General features: G+C 48.9%; 2 protein-coding genes across 2 annotated transcripts; both read right to left on the reverse strand.

The window, feature by feature from the left end:
- Positions 1 to 2,488: 2,488 nt before the first annotated feature.
- LOC125939668 (uncharacterized) lies at positions 2,489 to 9,457 on the reverse strand. Its single transcript, XM_049664915.1, has 6 exons — positions 9,418 to 9,457; positions 8,681 to 8,782; positions 8,022 to 8,139; positions 6,887 to 6,959; positions 5,683 to 5,970; positions 2,489 to 4,528 (listed from the first exon to the last, which is right to left on the reverse strand). The coding sequence occupies exons 1-6, from the start codon at positions 9,455 to 9,457 to the stop codon at positions 4,130 to 4,132; spliced, it is 1,020 nt and encodes a 339-aa protein (XP_049520872.1). The 3' UTR covers positions 2,489 to 4,129.
- On the reverse strand, positions 9,458 to 20,521 carry LOC119445181 (solute carrier family 22 member 5). Its single transcript, XM_049664916.1, has 7 exons — positions 20,250 to 20,521; positions 18,503 to 18,593; positions 16,583 to 16,822; positions 15,131 to 15,327; positions 12,375 to 12,617; positions 11,991 to 12,125; positions 9,458 to 9,470 (listed from the first exon to the last, which is right to left on the reverse strand). The coding sequence occupies exons 1-7, from the start codon at positions 20,519 to 20,521 to the stop codon at positions 9,458 to 9,460; spliced, it is 1,191 nt and encodes a 396-aa protein (XP_049520873.1).
- Positions 20,522 to 22,939: the final 2,418 nt, after the last annotated feature.

Genomic DNA, 22,939 nt, shown 5'->3' on the forward strand with positions numbered 1-22,939 from the left:
TATTTTCAAGCCAGTTTCAATTTAACGTGAGCCAATTTCGCTACATTTAGCGACCGGTTCTCAGAGGCGTCACACGGAGTTCTGCACTAGATCTTAAACGCGGTGGTTTACACTTGCAACTTTGCGACGCACAAGGAGAAGATTTTCTTTGTTTAGTGGAATATTGTAGCATGCTGGCCTATGTTAGAAAACCGGAATAACACGTGCAAAACTATATTTTAAGTGTTTCGGCGTTGGTTTACTAGTATCATAGAGCTTCTCACTATATAGTGAGAAACTATATGGCTAGGATTCGATAGCAGCGCTGTGTATAGTTACAGAAAGCAGGCGCACATTGGAGGCCAAGTTTGCTGTATGTTATGATCGTTAATGTGCTGACATAATATTTTCGACTTATTTCGTTGCATTAAATGAAGAACCTAGACCTGTAGCTCTAAGCTCTATAAAATATACTGGCAAACCTCAAAGTGCCCTAAATAATAGGTGGTGCCCATGGAGGAAGGAAATGGTGGTGCCCAAAACCCGACGTCTATGACGTGTTTGTGGCTCCCGTGATCGCGTCTGCTGCATGCAACCAGCAAAAACATAGCCTTCAAGATCTGCATTTGTTTATGACACGATATATTAACGTTTTGTTTTCGTTTTTTTAAAGACCTCTAAGCCCTAGAAAAGTAGTTACGAGCCTCTAAGCGCCGTAAATAATATAATAGCTAGCTTTTCTACAACCAATTTCGGTTTCGGTTCCTAGATTACTGTGTCGTCGTACGTCGCGACACATGTGGTCACGTGGGAGCTGGACATTGCTCGGTCACTTCGTAGGCTGCTACTCGTGTTACTACTATTGTTACTGTTACTATTACTACTACTGTGTGTTGTCGCACATAGTTTTATACAAGATATCTCTGGTACAGAGAAATTTCGCAGAGGGCTCGTGATTGATTTAACTCCCCTCCCTGACTACGCCCATAAGCACAATAATGCAAAAATACGTGATTTAATGTAACCTTACATCCAGAAGTTGTAGTATATGTAGTATAGTTATTCTATATAAAGCAGCGCAGATCCAACACAAATGCACTGCGAGACGTGCGGAATGAGTCTTCTATAACCGCACTAGGCGATATGGAAGATGATTGACTGCAATAGATGCAGTAAGTAAGCAGGCTAGGTGACGCTGCCAATTTCTTCAGCGGCTTTTACTGCCTCCGCCATCATGTGCAAGTCATGGGAAATATATTTCCATTATTAGTATTATTTGTCGCCGCCCCACTTTAAAGGCGATTCCAATAGAGATCATCATCATCATCACGAGAGAAGCGCGCCAACGTTTATCACGGTTCCGCCATTTTGCATAACCAGCGATTCTGCTTATTGTTGTCACAGCTGGTCTTCTTTCAGGAGGTCAAAACAGATCACGACACGACACGGCGGAATAGTCATGAAGTCAAAGCTGTAAAATATGCGCCAGTGTTTGTCTAAAAGTAAAGTAAAATCGAAAGCTTATGTATATCTGATGAAGTGAAAGGACTGGCTTTCGATATATTTAATGACATCATACAAATGTTTCACCACTGAGGCAGACATTACATTATTTTATTCACGATATGACAACTGACAACCTCAAACATCAGCTGTATGAGCGCTGCTGAGCTGTTTCGACTGCAGCGTCCTCCATGGAAGCGTGTCAAGATAAAAAGAGCACGCGATTTATTCTCAACTACCGGCCTGGTGCATGCATGGCAGGCGAAAACGTAATAGAGACAGAGTGCTGTCAAACATGGTGCTGAGCGTTTGTCCCGCACACTTCTTATCAGCGATAAGACCCGTGCAAGTATATATCCTTGTGTTTTGAGTTTACCGCGTGCTAAGACGTAGCACACTCAACGTCAATAATAACAACGCAAACGCACTCTTATCGCGATAACCTTTGTAAGGCTGATCATATTTACATAATTTGTGCGTTAGATGTTACATCGCAGTAATCTCGATGTTTTGGTAAAGGATCTTGAATAGCGCAAGTACGTGAGAAGAATACAAGGAACGACAGAGCGCTAACTTCGAACAAACCTCATTCGTGAAAACAGCGGCTAATACACATTTCAACGACAGCACGTGACAGCAACTATTCACCATTTTATGAAGTCAATCTCTTTATCAATCAAAAGCACTGACGGAGTACTGACACAATCTGGACCGAGTCATAAAATCAGATTAGCTTCCATGATCGCACGAGTCAGCCGGTCCTTATCCTTACGGACCACAGTACAAACACCAAAAGAAGCCTTGCATCCGCAGGTTGTACAGGGAAGCGCCAGCCAACCATCACTGGCATTTTTCACCTTATTTGCATGCTCACGGAAGCAACCATTGAGGCAGCGACCCGTCTGACCTATATACAGCTTACCACACGGAAGCGGTATCTTGTTAACCACGTTGTAGATGCAGGTGACAAACTGCACTGTTTTTTTTTTTTTTATTACACATGATCTTTCCATCAAAACAGCGCCTTGATCGACACAACTTACTTAGCTTGCACGGCGCAGAGAAGACACTGTAGCTTTGGAACGTTCACCTATCTTTTTGAGATTATGGGACACTTTGTGAAGGCAGGGAATCACTGCAATTTTTTTATTTTATTTTGTCTTAGTCGGGTTGCGCAGAACTTGCCCAAGAGCCTATTATTCTGAGCACTGACTCAGCTACAGCAGTATGGACATGAATTGAGTAGCCAGCAACAGACACCCTTTTTGACAGCATTTCTAGATTGATAGCCATCTCGTGAGCACGAGACTTTTCGAGTGCATTGCGGAAACACCCGTGTACAAACCCTCTCTTTAAGAGGCGAGAGTGGGCCGATTGAAATGGGAGCATGGATTTGTTACTACGTGGGTGATAGCGCTAGCAAGTCATGTTATAGGGTGAAAACACACAGCTACGTCTAGAAATCTTATTGCGTCCTACACGGGTAATTCATGCGTTAAGGTAAACTTAGATGTGTGTTTTCACCCTAACATGATATCCTGGCGCTATCACCCACGTAGTAACAAATCCATCCTCCCATTTCAATCGACTTGTAAGGATAGGCATTGTAAACGGGTGCTTCCGCAATGCACTTGATAAAATGGCTGTCAATCTAGAAATGCTGTCAAAAAGGGTGTCCGATGCTGGCTACTCAATTCATGTCCAGACTGCTGTAGCTGAGTCAGTGCTCAGAATAATACGCTCTTGGGCAAGTTCTGCGCAACCCGACTCAGACAAAAAAAAAAAAAAAAAATGTTGCAGTGATTCCCTGCCTTCACAAAGTGTCCCATAATATCAAAAAGATAGGTGAACGTCCCAAAGCTAAAGTGGTCTTCTCTGCGCCGTGCAAACTAAGCAAGTTGTGTCGTTTAAGGCGCTAGGTTGGTGGAAAGAGCACATGTAATAAAAACACAGGGTTGCAGTTTGTCAGCTGTATCTACAACGTGGTTTACAAGATACCGCTTTCGTGTGGTAAGCTGTATATAGGTCAGACGTGTCGCTGCCTCAATGATCGCCTCCATGAGCATGTAAATAATGTGAAAAATGCACGTGATCGTTGGCTGGCGCTTCGTAATACAAGCTGCGGATGCAAGCCTTCTTTTGGTGCTTGTATTGTTGTCCGTAAGAATTGCGACCGGCTGACTAATGAAATCATGGAAGCCAATGTGATTTTAGGGTTCGGTCCCGATTGTGCGAGTACTTCGTCAGTGCTTTTGACTGATAAAGAGATTGTCTTCCTAAAAATGGTGAATAGTTGCTGTCACGTGCTGTCGTTAAAATGTATATTAGCAGGTGTTTTCGCGAATAAGTTTGTTGGAAGTAAGCGCTCTGGTCTTTCCTTGTATTCTTCTCACGCACTTGCGCTATTCAAAATCCTTTACCATGGTATACCAACAGGCCCAAATTGCTGCGGTTGTGATTGATGTTTCGCTCCCTTTTTGCTAATCACAAACAAAGGTTACATCGACCAAAGGAGGTATTGCATGTAACTAAGTTATTGGCGCACAGTATAGGCTGAAGATGTGCTCCTTCCATAAAGGTCACCGCGATACGAGCGTTCAAAACGCGCGCGGCTGTTCGTTGCACAGAGCTATAGAGCGAAAAGCGTTCAGAAAGCAGTTTCGTTGATGCAACTTCCTTCGGAGGGCTTCTTCTGAGTCCGGCCGAAGCAATGCAAGTCGTGCTGCTGTCGTTGGTGACGCGTCCTTTGCTGCGACGACCTCAAGCTGAGCGCGCCCATCTCCCACGCCCTGTTGAGCTCGTCCTCCAGGTCGGTGAGCCTCGACTCGCCGCCGTCAGACTCGTTGTCGTCGCCCGATGACACAGAGTTTGCCCGCGTGGGCGTCTTGGACAGCGATATGTTTCGTCCGACCGGGCAGGACTGGAAGTAGACGCTTCCTTTTTCCGGATAGACCATCTGGGCGGCGAAAGTGCTCCGTGGGGTGCCGCTCGAGTCCATGGAGTCTAGCGGCCGTTTGCAGGACGTTTCGGATGTGGTCCGCGTACTCTGCAATCAGAAAAAGGATGAAGCGTAAGCACCGTCAACGTTTGAACAAGAGGTAGAATAGGATGAGAGGGAAGAAAAAAAAATTCAGAGCCCTTCCACTACTGTGAAGATGGAAGCCAGCGAAGCTGTGACTGTGGTGGGTCTGCTGTAGTGAATATTGCTATATATATATATATATATATATATATATATATTATATATTATCATTATTTATTATATTGAGCGTCTTCGACATGTTCGTCAAAGAGCAAGGACACCTGCGTCTTGTTTTCGCCCGGCGCGATGGCCAAGTAGTGCGTTTGCTGCGCCAAGTCCGCCCCATCGTCATAGACTAGCGTATGATCCACAGCATTCATAGCCGCGGCACACCGCACGGCAGGCGACAAGATCCTGTGAGATCTCTCCCACCCCTGCTCTCGGTGGCTCATACCCACACATCCAACGCGGGTATTAGCCACACGTGATTTCTTTCTTACCTTCCTTCTTTCTCTCTTTCTTTATGTCCTTCCTTCCTTCCTTCTTCTTTCTTTCTTGTCCCTGGGTCATACCCGCATATCCCTGGCTCATCCGCATATCCAATGGGGGTATGCGCCACACGTGATTTTATTGTCGTTAATCGTGACGTAACTGACGAGCATGTGATGTTATTGATGTCATGACTTCTCAGTCATGTTAGTCATCCGTTCTGACACCTGTGCTAAGGCACAACTGGCGGGAAACCACCATGCACATGGAGCCGAAATGATGATGCTAATGATAGTTTTTTTTTTTTCTACACGCAGACACGATCCTGGGGGACCCAGCCCTTAACAGCTTCACTGTAAAAGCAATAAGCGCTCACGCGCTTAAGCGAAAGCCGCTGCCAGAGTGGCGTATGTGGGAAGCTATACGGGCTTCTCACTATACCCAATGTCTCCTACACTGTAACAACACGTATAAGAACTTTCAGACGAGAGCTTTCTGGAAGGGCGTTAGTGTAGAAGTCATATACATGAGCATTATACCCTGGACGTCACCATAATGCAGTCTGGAATGTTGTGAGCCCGCGTACGAACCTGATCACAAAAGATGTACTATGAACAGATAAACCAGTGAAACTTTTGTGATTGCGCCCCTAAACCTAACATGGCGAAAGAGTGGGCAGGCATACGCACGCGCATGCTGGCCTGCTTGGCGCGGTTAATCCTGGCCGCAGTGAGCGCGGCCGCTCCGTCGTCGGCCAACGGCAGCGAAGAGCTGGTCGCAGTGCCCAGTCGGCTCGCGGGCGGAGAGTACGAGCCGCGACGGCGCGTCCTGCGGGGCTGCTTGGCGTCGTCGGCAGCCTCCGCCGACGGAGGCAGGGGCCGCTTCCACGAGTCCGGAAACACGAGGCTGAGGCCGGCCGCGGTCAGAACCAGCACACCGCAGCCGGCCATTGGCAGGTAGAAAGGCAGCAGGCCACCCTGGATACGACACCGGGATAAAGACACCGATTCCATATACCAATATACGTGTTCAACTTGGATGTTCGCGAAATAGGGGCCACTGCGATGCATGCTATAGAAAAGTGCACTGTTAAGAACAGAAGGGAATGAATGCAAGAGGGAGAGAGAGAAAAAAAGGAAATGGGAAAGAGAGGAAAGATTAAGCAGAAAGGGGCCTGATTTGCTACCCCCAGTGGAGGGAAGTTGGAAAAGAGATATAAATGTCAAGAAAGTGCAGGCGAATGCATTTACATTTTTGTAGTCCATCTTCAGCGTTTCGAGCAACGTTCTTCGGCAAAAAGCTATCGTAAAATTAGCCTGGTTATAGTAACGTTTTTTTTTTTTTTCGAAGAGGACGAGAGAAAGCTTTCGAAAAATTATCTTTCGAGAAAGCTCTGTCCCCACGTGGGAGGCCAAGGCCCAGCCACCACCTCTTGCTGGTTTTAATAAAGTTTATTCAGTCAGTCAGAAAGCTCTGTCTTCACGTGCTGCGTTGCAGATAGCTGATAGAGGTCAATAGTGAACCACTGGATGAAATCAGTTGAGTGCATCAGAAAACAAGACTAGGCTATCTAGGTTTAATGTACACTGCCTTATGCAGGCATATATAAACGCGAAGTCATATCCTTATTGGTTTGACACAATCTGCCCCACCGCAACAGTTCCGAGGCCGCGGCGTCCTGATGGGCTTGAGGTCTCGAGTTCGAATACCGGCTGCACCGGCCTGCCGCATTTCCACGGTGACAAAAAGCAAGAACCGTGCCTAGACAGACCGTCGATGGTTAAAGTTAGTCGGAGCCCACACCACGTGCACGCCATCTTTCGCAGCAGTTCATCGGGGTAAACTAAATAAATTGAGTCAGGCTAATCTGCTCATGCGTATGTTGTGGCTTACCAAGGTGGATATCGTTGGAGCGAGGATTTCCGCCAGGCTGCCCACTGCAACGCACAGACCCAGGCCAAAGGCCCTGTAGAGAGAACGACGGGAAACAAGTAAAGTCTTTGAAGTTTTACGAGCGACGCACAGAGCTGATGCCTGCGGAGCACAGAAATTCTTCTGGGTAAAGATATAGATTGTCAGAAACTTGGCCCATAATAATGCGGGTTTTTCACCATGTCAATAAAGACTGGAAGTACGGGGCCGTAATCCCCAATGAATAACAATCTCCAGGACCCCAGAGGGATGTTATGGCTCGACAACCTATGCAGTGCAAGCTCCGCACACAAAACCGCATTGCACCTGCTCTCTTCTTCCACGATCTAAAATATGGTTCCGAGAGACGCCGATACATAGTGAAAGAAGTTCGCCTCTGCCATGACGTCACGGAAATAAACGAACGTAATTGGCTGGCGCATTGATACAAATTATGCGAGTTGGACAGTGGTGCATTTGCTACTATACTGCCAATGAAGGAAAGAAATGAACTAGGAGAAAGCATTACGTAATGCAGCCAGCCTTGCCAAGCGAACTCTTCGTGAAGCCAATACGCTTTTTCCCTAGCGGTATTGCCCCTTGACGTGACCTCTGAGACTCAGGGTATTGGCCGGGTATGTTTGGTTTCCGGTAGTTTTAATTGATGCGCACTTGTTCGATTGCCCTGCCGTCATAGAGTTATACTGGTTGATCTGCCTGCAGAGCGGGAGCTCTAAAACATACCGTGCATCTGACGTGACGATCACGTATTGGGCCGATACGCTTGGTTCCAATCGTGTTGCGCAACCCTCTACCAATTTTTCAGTCCTCCATGGCACTGCCCTGCACGACGATTGATCCCCACCAGAAATATGAGGTCATAGCTTCTTGCTGGTGATTACTCGTCGTATAGGGTACCGCGGCCTTCACAGCTTTGAGAATGAAAGTACCAAGTGATTGTGGACTCAAATGAAGAGAAAACAATCGCCAGGTATCCTTGATGACACGATGAAATGGACAACGCGTTTTGAGATTCAAGTGTAACCAAATGGCCTTCTTAATATTGTTGTCTGTGATATTGTACAGGCCTGTTGTCACTTTTTTACATGAGACCCACCTTGTCCCGGTTGGCATGGACTTTGCCATGTCAAAGAGCATGGTCGACTTTGCCACGACCACTGCTGTCCAGCCGAACAGTGCGCAGAGTCCCGAGAAGAAGAGGTCGACAGTAAGACCTACGTGAACACACGAAAAAAAAAAGTAAAATGAGAGAAGTAAACAGCTTGAACGCTAAAACAGCCCGCTTTACATTGCGATGCGCTGTGACAGCTTCGGGCAGAAAGTTCTCGTCGAATACCTATAACAATTCTTTCAGTGGCAAAACAAAATAGTATGGCGTATGTAACAGCCCATGTTTCTGACCGCAGGATTGGATACTACAGTGTTGTTCTCTTGCAAAGAGCGTCAAGGGAGTCGGTACGGTTTTTACTGATGCCCACCGTCGCGACGCTTTTCTCGCGAAGTAGCAGCGCCCTTGGAATGGTGGACGGCATTTTCTTGTACCTTTTATCGCGAGCTGCTCATACCATAAGCCTCCTTAGGGTATGATAGCCTTTTCTTGCAATAAAACTATAACCTTTGCAAGGATGTGGCCTTCACTGCAGCCAATAACTAAAGTGATTTAACAAAAAGAACGTCAGGCTACTACATCAAGGCTGCGCAGCATCGCACTGTTGACGTCACAGTGAAAAATAAAAATTCTAGGCGACACCTCACCTTTCTCGTTGGCAACGCGCCTGTGCTCAAAGAAGGCTGCGACCGACGAAGAGGCTCCCGCCGAGCGCCAGCAGCAGAGTCTGGATGCGAACGGTGCCCAGTCTGCGACGGATCAGAGCCAATTAAATCAAAGTGGTATTATTATCACGTAGTAGAGCCTCCCGCATTTTTAATAAAATCGCGCGAGCGTCGACCGCTAGGAGTGTCTGCGCCTTGTACCGGCGAGAAGCAGCGAAATCGGCAATAGTACGCAATCGGCAATAGTACGCGCAAGCGCACAAGCTATTCTTCAATGCCAGCGTCACATGTTCAGTGTGATGCACTGTTCACATCAGGAATGCACACGCGCTGCATTTGTTAAGCGCGTGTGAGGCCCCCATCTTACACACACAATACATACACAGTACACATCTTACACACACACACAATACACAAATGTCCTTCGTTTTACAGCGTAATACATACACAATACACATCTTACACACACAATACACAAATGAGCCAAACAGCGTAAGCTGTTATAGGCCTCATTACAAAAGCCGTTTCGGGTCGCGATGATGCCGCCGCCGGCGTCCGCCACGTAACCGCTATCGCCGGAAACGCGCAAATACCCTATTCCCGCCGGGATCGAACCCGCACCCGCTGCGTGGGAGCCGGATACTCCACTGAGCCACGCAAGCGCTTGCTATCAGGCCGCGGAAAATACCCTAAGGCAAACGCAGGGTGAGACGACTCACCCTGCGACGACTCGAACCTCCACCAGTATGGTGGCGCCATCTAGGTAAGATGCCTGCAAACGCAGCGTTCACAGGCGCAGACGACGATATGCGATTCAGACGAGGCGCGCAATCAATGCGCTCCCGAGTTGCCGAGCCTCCGCCAGTATGGTGGAGCCATCTAGCTAAGGTGCATGCAAACGCAACGCACCCGACATGTAACTTGTAGTTGTAAGGCTTGATCGGGCTCAGAAGACTGCTGGGAAGAGAGCATTACAAGCCGCAGCTCGCTGTTGACGCCGGGCGGTCCGCTCAGATCGTTCTCGTCAAAACGAGGCGAACAGACTGCCTCGAAGACCCAGTTGTGCATTGGAGCTACTCTTGAGCCGCTCCACCAGCTTACGCTGTGACTGTGCTGCGTGTGCCGCGCAGGCCTGTGACTTTTAATTTTTAATCCTAGTTCAATAGCGCATGCGTGGGTCCAGTAGTACGAAAGAAATATGGACAGCACATCGCCGATGACTCAGTTGTACACGTGTTATGCCGCACACCGGGTAAATAGGACTGCGCAGATAACACTGACAGGGCGTATGTCCTCCTGGAGAGAACAGCGTAGCAGACGATGCTCGAGCTGGAGTGTGCTTTGCACACATACGCACACGTACCATAGCCAATCTCGCCGTTGAAATACTCGCCGATATGCCATGCGGTCGACGCTCGCGTGATACAGCCGAACGCCTCTATACTACGAAATGACCTGTATATCGAAGAATTGAATATGTCCCGGCCGAACTCCTATCTTTCATATGTATTATGGACGACTCTACAACGAAGACAACTACAATACATTTACCTGTACTATGAAGGAAATTAGGCGTTTCCGAGGGCTGCTTTGTCGCTTTACAAAGAACGCCACGTACCGGTGCCACCACTGCTCGTTTGACTGCACTAAAAATCCGGGAGGATGTGCCTCGAGGAAGTACTACACACATACCGGATATGGAGTAATGTTAAGAAGGCGGAGAGTAACCACTAGCGCAATGTTAAAAATTGCATGAGTGAGAAAAACGAACGGTGTTTTGGAAAGAACACGTACACCCCTATTCGCCAACTCAATAGAATGACAGGATGTTGAGCTAGTTGGTAGGCAATCTATCATGTAAGGAGAAAAAAAATTGGCCGCATATCTGCTTGCTTCGCTGCAAATGACGTCGAAAAACGATAGTCTTCTGCCGCCCCTGATACGTAACACCCTCTCTTCTCCCCCTCCCACCCCTCACGCTCTTCCCCTCCTCTCTCACTCCTCCCATGATAGATGCAATGGAGGCTTTCCTGAATTCAATTCAAATTTCCCGCGTGCGCCCTGCTCTCGCGCCATCTGTTGGGACCTTTTATTACTGTTGGCTTAAAGCCAGCTACAGGGCCGCGGCTTCAGTCGGCTTGTTTTTAACGTGTAGCGTCTCTTCGACACCCTTTCTAACCCGTTCGACACCGTTTCTGACGCGTTGATTTTTCATTTACTAACGTAAAAACCAGTACAATGTGTATTCTTAATTAAATTAACGCTGCGGATCATGGTTATGCACATATATTTTGCCTCAAATAGGCCTGAGGTTTCCTTTGCGCTGTATAATGTTGACGTGTATGACCCCGTGCCACCAGTGCTAGTAGCTTGGTTGTTTTTGGCCGGGCGGTTGAATTGGTTTTGGCTGGGCGGTTGACTCGAGTGAGTGAGTGAGTGAGTGAGTGAGTGAGTGAGTGAGTGACAGACAGACAGACAGACAGACAGACAGACGTTTAGGTAGCCGAAGAAAGACCATCGTCTTTAAGAAAAGTTTCATCTTCTTGTGTCCGTGTCTGTGTCCTATAACCTTTTTAAGCGAAGCTTTATAGGCTCACAAGTTTCTGCGGTGGTGGTGGTGGTGTCCCGCTGAAAAGTGGGTCGATCCTGGCGAGAGTGCAGAAAGGGTCCAAGCTCAATGGCACATACCAGGAACAAAAAAGAAAGAGAGGGAGAAAGATATAAAGAGAGAGAAAGGGCGAGAAAGAGAGAGAGAGAGAAATAAAGAAAATCACCACGAAGGTCCGATACACACACGACAAGCTTCGCTTACCTCCATTTTCTCGACAGGGAAAGGGCTGGTGATTTTTCTATCATAAACCAATTCCATGTTTAAATGACGAAAGCCCCGGGTCCTGCGAGTCGATGAGGATTTAGAATCGGTTGCGAACGTCAGAAACAGAGGACGGCTCACCCACTGCGCGCCGCCAATCATTGCGTTATTTTTTCAAGCCTCCTTTGCCACTCCGCCCATTCTCTATGAGCAGAGGAGCAGGCTAGTCAGTGGACTGTTAGCTCAAGCCACCCTCCTTGCTTGTGCTAAACTTTTTATTCTCTCTCTCTCTCTCTCTTGCACCGCAAGGCATTTTTGAGACGGAGTAAAGGCACCCATCCCGACGAAAAGGAACACGCGCTGCTAACGATTTATAAAACCGATCGACTTGACCGCCTTTTGCGCTTGCTGAAGGCAAACGTAACTAGAGCGAACAGAGCCATTATACCGGCGTCAATAACATATTGAGTGAATACGTACCGCCCGGCCAGCACGAAGACCAGCAGCAGTATACCGACGGCGAGGAATCCTCTCGTGAACAGGTCGGCACTCCGGTTTCCGGTCAGCGTGGCGATCTCCGATACGCGAATGGCCAGGAACAAGGACACGACCGCCCTGCACAGTTAACAAAACAGTAATCGATTCATTTTTCACTTGCAGCAGCTATAGCTAGATTCGAGCCTATATGTGGGGCGAAGCGAAATAAGGTTAAGGATTCATTTTGAGCGCTATACATAGCGTGGTAGATATCGTTAATCGAAATCTCGAAACATAAGGCTCCACATGCAGCGCATGTCCTGTTTTTATTTCTTTCCGTACTTGGCCGCACTGCCCCCGTACAAGAAGTGAAGTCTTGACACTCACCAGAGGTACAAGTGGGTGAGCAGGTACCGCCGGATCTGTTTGTAGAGGAAGAGCTGACTCAGGGCCGAACCCCCGGAAGCACCGGCGAGGAGCGATCGTGACGTAACGGCGTACTGCAGCAGCAGCTTGACGGAACCAGGTGGCAGGCCCACGCGCCCAAGCTGCGCCATGCGTCTCAGCGTCGCGTCGGCCGACGCCAGCTGTCCTCGCAGTAGAAGATGAGGTAGCGAGTAAGGCACCAGCCTGCAGCATGGCGAATGAATATAAGCATGAGCGGGGAGACACGCGACTGCGAAACATGCACATGTCACTGCTCTCCGTAAAAGAAGGCGCTCGTCTCATAGGATATAGGGGAGCACTGCGGAAACAGCAAATGCCTGGCACGAAGCGGTCACTTGAACTGTTCCACAGCACGGGAGGAAAGCCGTCAGCAAGCACTCAGCGCACCTAGATGGACTCTCAAACAAGTATGTAATTATTGACTGATTGATGGTGAGGTTTAACATCAGTAATGCTGTAGTGAGGGCTCAGAGCTTAAATTGAGGGGGAGCTCGGCGGGAAGGGAGGCCGGCTTCCCCACCAAAATTTAACGGTGGACCTACCCCCATCATCTTTAGCTTGGTGATCCGCAATACATATAGTCACGCTCTACTAAGTTCTCCCATCCCCTCTTTACCTCTACCATGTGACCATCTTACCACACTTTTTCCCACTTTGATAGATAGATAGATAGATAGATAGATAGATAGATAGATAGATAGATAGATAGATAGATAGATAGATAGATAGATAGATAGATAGATAGATAGATAGATAGATAGCCATCGGGAAGTGCATGAAGCATCCTAAGAATGCTAATGCTATAAAAAGTAAGTATCTCGCAGAGCTGCTGGCTCGGAGTGCACGGTGTCGCCAGTCACCGACACCTGGGGGTAATGTTACCCCTGAGGTGCTCCTGCGCTCTGCTGCCCCGAATCGAATGTCTCGGCGAGGCGTGCGTGGCTGTTGGCTCAGAGTGCGCGGTGTCGCCACTCACCGACACCTGGAGTAACTTCGCTACTCCTACGGTGCTCCTGCGCTATGTCTGTGCGTGGCTGTTGGTTGAGATTCCTACGTATATAGCTTTTCTTGCAGGCGCATGGCAGAACCACTGCGATGCCAACCTGGTCCAAAGCCCTGTCACTAGTATTCAGTTGCGGGTTCTAAAGGCACTGGACACACGAGTCATTTTATTAGTTTGTCTACAACCACGGCTGTATGTATTGCGTTATAGCAGCCATTTATACATAACGCTACTCAGCACTACCACATAACGCTACCACATAACGCTACCAAGCACTTCGTGTCTCCAAAGTCCAGAAACTGACGGAGCCTCTTCAAGTTTTGCAGCTCCTACATGCCGGCCTTCTTTCTGAGAACCATGATCTACCACTGGAGCTGTGCGGGGAGACACGAGTTGCCTCCTGCACCTTATTCTCAACTATGGCACATAGAAGGAGACCAGCCGCAGCCTCTACCTCCGCGCCAAACAAGGGAGTGACCTCAGGTACAAGATGCTGCCAGCGCGTCTACTGCAGCGTCATACCCAACGCAAGGACTGTGCTCAGGTGCCACTTTGCTGCCTTTGACCATCGTGTCGAGCCCGGAGAGGCCACTGCTTAAAGGAGCTACTCTTAATACTTGGAAAGGCGACCACTACGCTTTGGAGAGGTGGACCCTGTGGTCACCTGAGAACATACTCGAGAGAGTGTGGTACCTTTCAATAAATGCATTCCCTTAGAAAGTCTTGAAAATGGACTATAATAATCCACACCGGACTAAGATAATTCAAGGGGCACTTAGTTATCCTACGTGGATGAGTGCGAAACGATTGCGAGCACCAAAGGTCGAGGGTTCGACTCCCACCAAAGGTCGTGGGTCCGAGTGCCTTAATGAACTCGATCTTAATTAACGGTACCTTAATTAACTTCGCCTTAACACTAAAAGTCGTGGGTTCAAGTGACGTGATGAGCATTATCTTTATTAAACGTGTGCCTTAATTAACTCTACATTAATTAACTGCGCCTTAATTAATTTCGCATTAACGCCTCCCACCAAAGGTCGTGGTTTCGAGTGTATTAACTCTATCTTAACAACCTGTGCCTTAATTAACTTCGTGTTAATTAACACCAATGGTCGTGGGTGCGACTCCCACCAATCCATGGTCGAGGGTTGAAGTGACGTAATGAACTCTATCTTAATTAAACCAGCCTTAATTACCTTCGCCTTAATTGCGGTCATCAACCACCTCGATTGGCTCACTTGAGCTCAGTTGACTTTTTGGACCATCGTTGTCACGCCAACGCCGACTACGCCGGATTATCCGCTTCATGAGCCATATAATGGTTTCGCATTAATAACGGTGTTGAGGGTCAAATCAAACGCCCGCTGTGTTCTGTACTTCACAGCAAAACGGCATGCACGGTTTATGGCGCGTCACCCGTTGACAACTGCGTTATACCACCGCCTCCTAGATAGCACAAGGCCTGTGCACTTCGATCCATGACGTCATGCTATCTTGCCCGACTGTCATAGAATCTAATGGGAATGCTCCCGATTATGCCGCGGTGATTCCAACGTCACCGCTTTGGTCAAGCCGGGCTTGGCAATGAAAATTTCAGTCCAAGTGGCATGACGTCATAAAGCAGGGTGCACAGGCCTGCTAGCTAGGGAGCGTTGGTTATACACGCGAGCAGAATGTGCGGCGCGGCGCTCACCAAAGGAAAGCCAGGGAGACGAGCTGCGGTGCGGCCAGAGCGAGCTGCACGTATCGCCAGGAGGAGATGAGCGAAGAGAGCGCGGCCAGCATGACGTAGCCGACCGTGGAGGCGACTGTGAGCGCGCACGCGCCCTGCACGTGGAACGGCGTCGGCAGCAGCTCCAGCATGAGCACGAACGACACCAGCTGGCTGCCCTGCGTGCGTGCGCGCAACCACTGTATCGGAAGGACCACGACTGTACGAAATTGTGGTGGCTGGTCAATGGGTGAAGTATACAAAGAAAAGAACAAGATGAGTCGGGAACCAATCAGATCCGTTCCCGGGTTTATGTACGTATATGCACGGCGTCCAGCCGGGTAGCCTGGATCGCACAATAGTAACTAAAAAAAGGCAATACAGGTCCAAAGGCAATACATGTAGTACGTCCGATTGTGCGATTTCAACCAGGGTCCCCCCAAGGTAGCAACCTGATGCTCTACCCATAAAGCCACAGAGGCGTGCATAGCACGATAGAACAGCAACCTTACTTTCCTCGTGCGAGCTCTTTGATACGCTTGGCCCGTGCGTCGTGTCGCGTGAGACACATACCACATGAATTGTCATTTTCTACCGTCTTTATTATTTTGTCCTTAAGATGACTATAGCTTTGTGGTCGCTATGGTAGACGGCCATGGGTTCTGTTAAGATGCTTGAGCGGGAATGGACGCGAAGGCAGCACGCCGCCTTTGCGCCCATTCCGCTTCTGCTCACGCCCTCGTTCTTCGTAGGCATGCTGTTCTTCCTCGGCCCGCACAATACGCTGCCTTCCCATTACACGGCCGGAACGCAACTGAGATGCAGTGCGTGACGTCACCAGCCAAAGAGACAGATCCGTTGGCTATTAAACGCAGCTGGGGCACACCGGCGATAGGCTTTTGCTTTGTATCGAGGCTACGGCATTTTTGGTCTACGCGCTCGGTCTGCGCACGCAGCGATCCGCTGGAAACCAGCGTATAACAGTTCCGTTGTAAAAAGTAAAAAAAAAAAAGATACAAATAAAAATAATTAGCGTGAAATAAACGAGGAACGAGAGAGACACGGGCAGCATTAAGCCACTAACTTCGAAAACGCGCACGGATGCCGATGTTCGAATGACCAGATTACAACGTGCGTATACCGCGCGGCGTGAAAGAACCACGCCATCGCATCGAACATTTGCCGGAAATCAGTTACGCTCGGTATAGTCGGTTTACACTGCTCTTGCTGGTTTGCGCTGTCGCCGCGATATTCATGATGCAACAGCGTGAACAGACGGAGGACTGAATAGAACAGCACACAAACAACAAGCACTTGTGTCCGCTATGTCTTTCTGAATATACTGTTCCATAACGAACACCAGTTAGCTAGTCCTATCAGCTAGACGTGTTTCGCTGCTTGATACAGGCCGGTTCAGGCTTTCGGATAACTCACCATGGAGCAAGCAGCCTGAAGAGCGTAGACGAGCGCGAAGGCGAGGAAGCAAGGAACGAAGAGCAGGGCCACGGCCGACGACACTTGCAGCGCCTGCGCCACGAACAGGGTCGTCCTGCGACCAGAGGCAACGCGGTCGGCGCACGCGCAGAAGATCAGAGCTCCCAGGGCAGAAGATGCCGGCCTCAGGTAGAGCCTGACCAAGTCGGCCAGCCAAGAACGATCGCACACCAGGTCCCACTGCGAGCGATATCTGCAACCTTAGCGTGAAGAATCGCGGCGTGTGTGTAAACGTGTGTACAGGTACAAAAACAGTAGGGGGGTTGTACTGAACCCATTTAGCGGCAAATACAGGCAGCCGGGTTCAAACGGACGTTCGGGTAAAATGATGCATTCTTGCTTTCCTTTCTCTAGCTTTTCTTCATTTTTGCAGAGGCAGCCAGAATTAAAAAAAAAAATTGTCAGGCTGGCCTAAATTCGATGGTCACGTTGACCGGTATGAAATGTCACCTTGTATGGATGGGCCAATAGATGACAAACTTTGCAAACAAGTGCTGCAAGATTCTGGCAGATAAGTGAATATTCAGTTAGCGTGACATGATAAGGATATGAAAGCCAAAGAACAGTGGCGCACCAGCGCAGTCGTGAGCAAATAAATACGTCTTTTAAAGAAGTCCGGAACACCGAGGTGGCTTCCGCCAGTCAATGAACGCAGCCAATGCAGGGAATCATTTGGGCTACGCGCTGAGGAAAATTGTTCTGTATAGCAATCGTTATCAGACACTGTAAAGGAAGCCACGGATCTTTCATTTTTTTTATTTGCCTTTGGAACACCAATGAAGCGTTTCGAAATACATTTTTCGCGAACGGTAACTGCAGCAGGCCAGATATCAGTGCAGTATACATACCTAGCACATCGATGTTATCACTTGTAATCTAGGTATCAGGGGACTATCACAATTTTCGCACTTCGGCGCAGCCACTAAGGTTCGGCCGATGGTTTAGCGGTTCTATATAAAGTCCCTATATAAGAAAAGTACCGCCATCCTTTGATCAACGCCGCTTTTCTCTCTCCTGCGTCTCCGATTGGACGATGATAGCGCAAGCTTTGGCTTCTTTATATATATTTTTTCCCGCCTCAGAGCCATGTTGAAAATCACTCTGCGCAGCCGCAGTCGCCGGCGGCGGCGGCCGCGCGCGCCCGGCCTGAAAGCTTCAACGTGGACTTTCTAGGGGGGCCACCGCCGGCTTGCTTTCGCAAGCAAAAAGTAAAGAAAGAAAACAAGCGCTTTAGGAGAGGAGACGGCGGAGGAAAGAGTAGATGGCGGTACTTTTACTATTTAGGGACTTCAGTTCAATATGGCCGTCAGCAACCTGAAGGGTCGGCTAAACAGGTGATGAATGAACGGTATCTTCATAGAACAATATTCCATCCGCTGGGTTCATTGGACGGGCCATTGTTGATTCAGTCCGCATACAAGCGTGACGTGGCCCAACTGCAGCGAATCACGCCGCTAGCAGCTCATCTGACTTTTTTTTTTTTTTTTTTTTTTGCGGCATGATTCGATGGCGTTGAGTGACGCTTTGTTCGTCCACGGATTTCGATCCACAGTGGAGATGAAAAACTGGAATGCGAAAGCGGTAGCATTTCCTGCGCATGCGCGTGGTTTCGCTTTAGTGACACCGGTTTGTGTTAAGAAAGAAAAGTATCGTTTAAGCCTCAAGGCGAACATTTGAATAAATAAAAAAAGCATCTGATCACCAAGAACTTCTGCTTGACGCCGATGGAACTTATTCAGACACCTGTCGTTTTGGTGCCAGCGGTTTGCAGCACTGCGTTCGCTAATTGGTGTTTGCTGTGTTTAATGAAGACTTCAGTCCACCGAATAAACCAGAAACTGATGAATATTATCTGTATACCTCGCTGACGACGCTTTCCTGCTTGTCACCGGCCAGGTACTCGTAGCCATCGGTGCAAGGCTGGGTGCCAGCTCGTTGGTTGGTAGGGTCCCTGGTATAACGAGAACCAAGGGTTTGGCGTTGAAGACGTTTCACGGTGAACAATTATTAGTGCTGCCTACAGCGTTAACCCTGTCCGTCACGTTGATTTTTTCCAACTGTACATCCTCCTCGCCCCGCGTGTTGTCCCCGCACACGCAGTCATAGAGTTAGTATAGTTAGTAGTTGGTTTTATTAACTATATTCGCGCAGGGGCCACGCGGCGAAGAATGCGCCACTAGATGTCGCGTGTCGCAGTGGCCCATGGTGATTGTATCAGGTTTCTGCCCTGCAGTGAATTTCGCAACTTTTCGAGAGCAATTCTGTCAAACTTCTTCTAAATCCATGGGAAGCATCGTCGACACAGAACCGTAAAGTAATCCCCATAAATATGCAAAAGTTTAATCTCCTGCGTGTCATCACTTGCGGCATAACAGCTGCTCGCTATGACGTGTAGTTGCTAAATGTTGCGCAGATCTCCCCAACGTTTTAGCCATGGTAGAAGTGGATTCTTGTGGCTCTACTCCTGAAGCTGTTCTCAGATTGCAAATAGTTTAGTTGACCAAAAATTAAACTTGAGTCGAGACCGCGTCGGAGCGTGCAGTCGATAAAGTGGTTGGCATGGTTTAGGATGTGTTATTAACTCCTCTATGCATCTTGTCCACCCATAAACAAAATACTGGTACCACTTCCGGGTCGCCCACTACGTCGAACCTCGATATAACGAAGTTGTACTTGCAGCGAAAAACTTCGTTATATCACGAATTTTGTTAATTCGAGGTTTCGTTAATTCAATGGAACTAAGATCGGGAGATAAAAATAATTCGCTACATCCCGAATTTTGTTAAATTGGGGTTCGTTATATCGAGATTTGACTTATAAAATAGGACGCAGGATGCAGAATATTGCACAGAGAGGACCTGCAGGCATGAGTCATGTTTCCTATATCTGAGATTTAGCATAAAAGCTGACAGTCTATAGTCTAACGTGTCATATTGCAGCTGTTTTCCTCCATAAAGCAGACCAAGTGTTGAGTGTGCGTCGCCATGTATGCTAGCGAGCTGCTCCACAGTGGCTGGCTACACAATTTTTACAAACAAATTGATAAACAAACACGCAAGCAAAATTTTTGCCGAAACCATCAACGATGATTGCCAATGTAAGTGAGTAGGCGAACGCTTCAAGGAAACTACTATTTTGGAACTTGAACGTGCGGAATAGGCGATGCACCGTCTTAACTGTCCTGCTTCTCAAAGATTTGAAACGACCTTTAGTTTTGGCATCATGCATCGGCTGTTTTATGTTGTGATCACGTGGGATAGGGTTATATATGTGTGTTCACAACAATAAAGTTCAGCTGGATGTCAACGCTTGTCTCCGCCGTTCCTTTTCGTACTTTGCCAGTAGTTTCACCGTGCAAATCATCGAGGATTACTAACTAGGCCGGTCTCACACTTCGCTTTTGTATACTCGGGCCGTATAGTCCGTAACGTTTCTTTTCCTTTGAGTCTATTCTTCGCTTATAATCTGTTTCATCGAGTGACGGATTGCGGCTATAATGGCGGTGTGGTGGCGCTGTGAGTCAAGGGTGAAAATGAGTGAGTGAATGAATGGATTAATTAATCTACGAATCTGACATTTGGGCTATCACCCTTCCTCCGCGGCTTACCGGTACAGTAGGCACGGGTGGTACATCCTGTCGCCTCCATCGAGCACTACGGGCCAGAGGTCGCTGCCGCCGATGGTGGCATTGGGCCTAGCTCGGCAGCGGTGCCTGACGGGTCTCGCCAGTTGCGCTGCACTCAGCAGGTTGAGCGCGCACTGACTCTGCAGCACGGCCAGCAGGAACAGCACCAGCCACTGGAACCGGCCCGGGCGGCCCAGCAGCAACAGGCACTGGTCCGTGGCCGACAGCGTCGACCCAGACACAGCAACCACCATGGCTGTGATTTAGGATATATTCGATGACGTTTTCCCGCAATTACAGGTAAAAACCGAAGGGCAAAAGATTCAAAATGTTATCTGCTGAGTCAGCAAGCAAAAAAGACTGGTAGGGCTTGACCATAAAACCGCAAATGTTACCAAATGCGTGGAATGGATACCGTTACCTCACTGCAGGCGGTCCTTTAAGTGGTATATACCTTCGGCGAATATAGTATAATATTCGCACCCCCACACCGTCTTCGGTACTATTCAACACTTAACAAACTTAACGATTAAAGCAATGTTCCTGCTCTTACTCGTGAAACATTTGTGCATGTGTCTGTCACTTAGCCGTTGACATTATAATCATCGTTAGCCTACTTATGTAGCGTGCAAAACGAACGCCTGTCGCTGCCATATTCATTTACCCCTGGCCTGGGTCAACCGACCCATTCTTATGTCTGCAAGCTTCCAAATCTCATAATACCACATGATTATCTGCTGCCCCAGAAGACTGCGCTTCACTTCCCTTGGTAACGCACTCTCCTACTAAAGTAGACCACCCGTTATCTGCTCTATACGGCGATACCATGACCTTCCCAACTAAATTATTCCTCCTTATCACTCGGTATGCGGTCTACAGCGTGATTTGGAGTTCATATAGTCGTTACGAAATTAATGACACGATGCGTTCTAAGAGCGATTCAAAACGTGATATGCGGGTTCTGCAGAGAACTGTCTGTCTTCAGGCGTTTCACAAGCCAACGGGATGTTGAAGACTGGGGACACTATTGCAGCTTCTGTTGCAACAGCACCGACATTCGCACTCACCTCAGCGTCAAGCCGAGAAGAAAGGGTGAGCATCAACCCGCTCGAGAATCCCGTCACCACCGGATGCTTCCCAGCAGATGCGTCTTCCAGGCAGTGACATGACGCTGAGAGCTCCGCCAATGGTCCAAACGAAAATCCATGTCAAAACGAAGCGCGGACGCCGGCGAACCACCATCCAGCTTTTCATCGCACTCTATGGTATGCGGTGGCGGAAGTCAGGTTCACAGTAACAAAACTTTCGAGTCAAGCACGCTTCTCGCACCTGCGCTAAAGATCTAAACTGTGGGTTAACTTACACAGAAAACGGGCAGCGAGTAGCCGCGAGCGTGTCGTAACATCTACTGGTTATTCTCACTGACTTTCCCCTCGGCCACTCACTGTCCCTTTCATTAGTATTAAACTTTCTAACTAGGCTAAGCCACGGCGACTCGTTAACGACCGCCTTGTCACGCCCCGCTCCCGGGTCCACTCCCTAGCACGTTGTCGTGTCGCTGTCGGTCTCCACTCTCGTCGGCACTCGCCGCAGTGCGCGACGAGCAGTGAGCCAATCAAGGAAGGGTCTTCGCGACGCACTACGCGTCTATCTGTCCGTTGTTGCACGCCCCGTGCACTGACCTCTGGGAGCGGCCGTCACGGTCACACGTGGCTGGCGTTGCTCAGCCGACGACGTCCGCCGGCGTACCACGACACGAGGCCAGAAGCCCGCCAGCCGCCCGGGCAGGCCTCGAGCGCGTCTCGGGACGCTGGCGAAGAAAGGGGCGCTGTGTGTATACGAACTCGACGGCGACGGGCAGACAAAGAGCACCCGCGCAACGCGACGGGTCGCTTGCGGACTACAATGGTCAATGCCGGTCGAGAACAACCCGCGCCACGTGCGACTCCTCCAGGGCTGTGTGCACTGCGTACAACACGCACGCACATACAAGGTGCTGTCGCGATGAGGCGGCGGGGGCTTGACGAAGCACGCGGTCATCGTTCCGCAGCGGTGCAAAAAGGGTGAGGCCGCGTTTTGAACGTCGCTTCGCCGGGACGCTGCTCAAGCGGCTATGAAAGGGACTTCTTAAAAGCTGCCACGATGTTTCGGGTGCTCCGGTTTGGGCCCTCCGGAGATTGGTGTCAGCCTTGCGTAGAAGGCGCACGCGCGGTCCATGTTTGTGGGCGCTAAGTCCTTAATGCCTCGCCTCCTCCCCCCTTATCCTAGGCTGGCACTGCAGCCTAAGTAGTCTAAAAAGGAGCAGGATTAATCCCTAAATGAAGAGCTTCGCTTTCACGTCCTCGCGCATCTCTCGGTTCTTTCACACACGGCGCCGTTACAGCGCTCCAGGCATCTATGACCAGAGACACGCTGAAAGCGTGAAGCTCGGTTCAATTGGCAGCTTCGCTTGTGGCGTAGTGGTAGGCGTTTCAAATTAGTGGTATTGTTGACGTGTAAAGAACAAACACTGTTCATGCTTTGCTTTTGCTCTTGCAATTAATTGGTGTGGAATGCACGCCTTCTCTTCTCACCACATTCTTCTTTAGAAGCGTTTCACGGTACAGCCTTCGAGGGGTTTTCTGCGAGTCGAGATCAGTATAGCTGACGGAAATGCTGGCACACATTTGAGC

This window comes from Dermacentor silvarum, chromosome 3, assembly GCF_013339745.2.
Source record: "Dermacentor silvarum isolate Dsil-2018 chromosome 3, BIME_Dsil_1.4, whole genome shotgun sequence".
NCBI classification, from domain to species: Eukaryota; Metazoa; Arthropoda; class Arachnida; order Ixodida; family Ixodidae; genus Dermacentor; species Dermacentor silvarum.

Bases quoted from the DNA above. Each gene is read 5' to 3' on its own strand.
- LOC119445181 (XM_049664916.1), bottom strand. From the start codon at position 20,521: ATGGTGGTTGCTGTGTCTGGGTCGACGCTGTCGGCCACGGACCAGTGC. The intron at 16,823-18,502 runs GTATACAGATAA...TATCGCTCGCAG, and splicing joins AGGAAAGCGTCGTCAGCGAG to TGGGACCTGGTGTGCGATCG. The intron at 12,126-12,374 runs GTGAGTGTCAAG...TTAACTGTGCAG, and splicing joins CTCACCCACTTGTACCTCTG to GGCGGTCGTGTCCTTGTTCC.
- LOC125939668 (XM_049664915.1), bottom strand. From the start codon at position 9,457: ATGGCGCCACCATACTGGTGGAGGTTCGAGTCGTCGCAGG. The intron at 8,783-9,417 runs GTGAGTCGTCTC...GATCCGTCGCAG, and splicing joins GAGGTTCGAGTCGTCGCAGG to ACTGGGCACCGTTCGCATCC. The intron at 6,960-8,021 runs GTGGGTCTCATG...TTCTCTCTACAG, and splicing joins TCCATGCCAACCGGGACAAG to GGCCTTTGGCCTGGGTCTGT.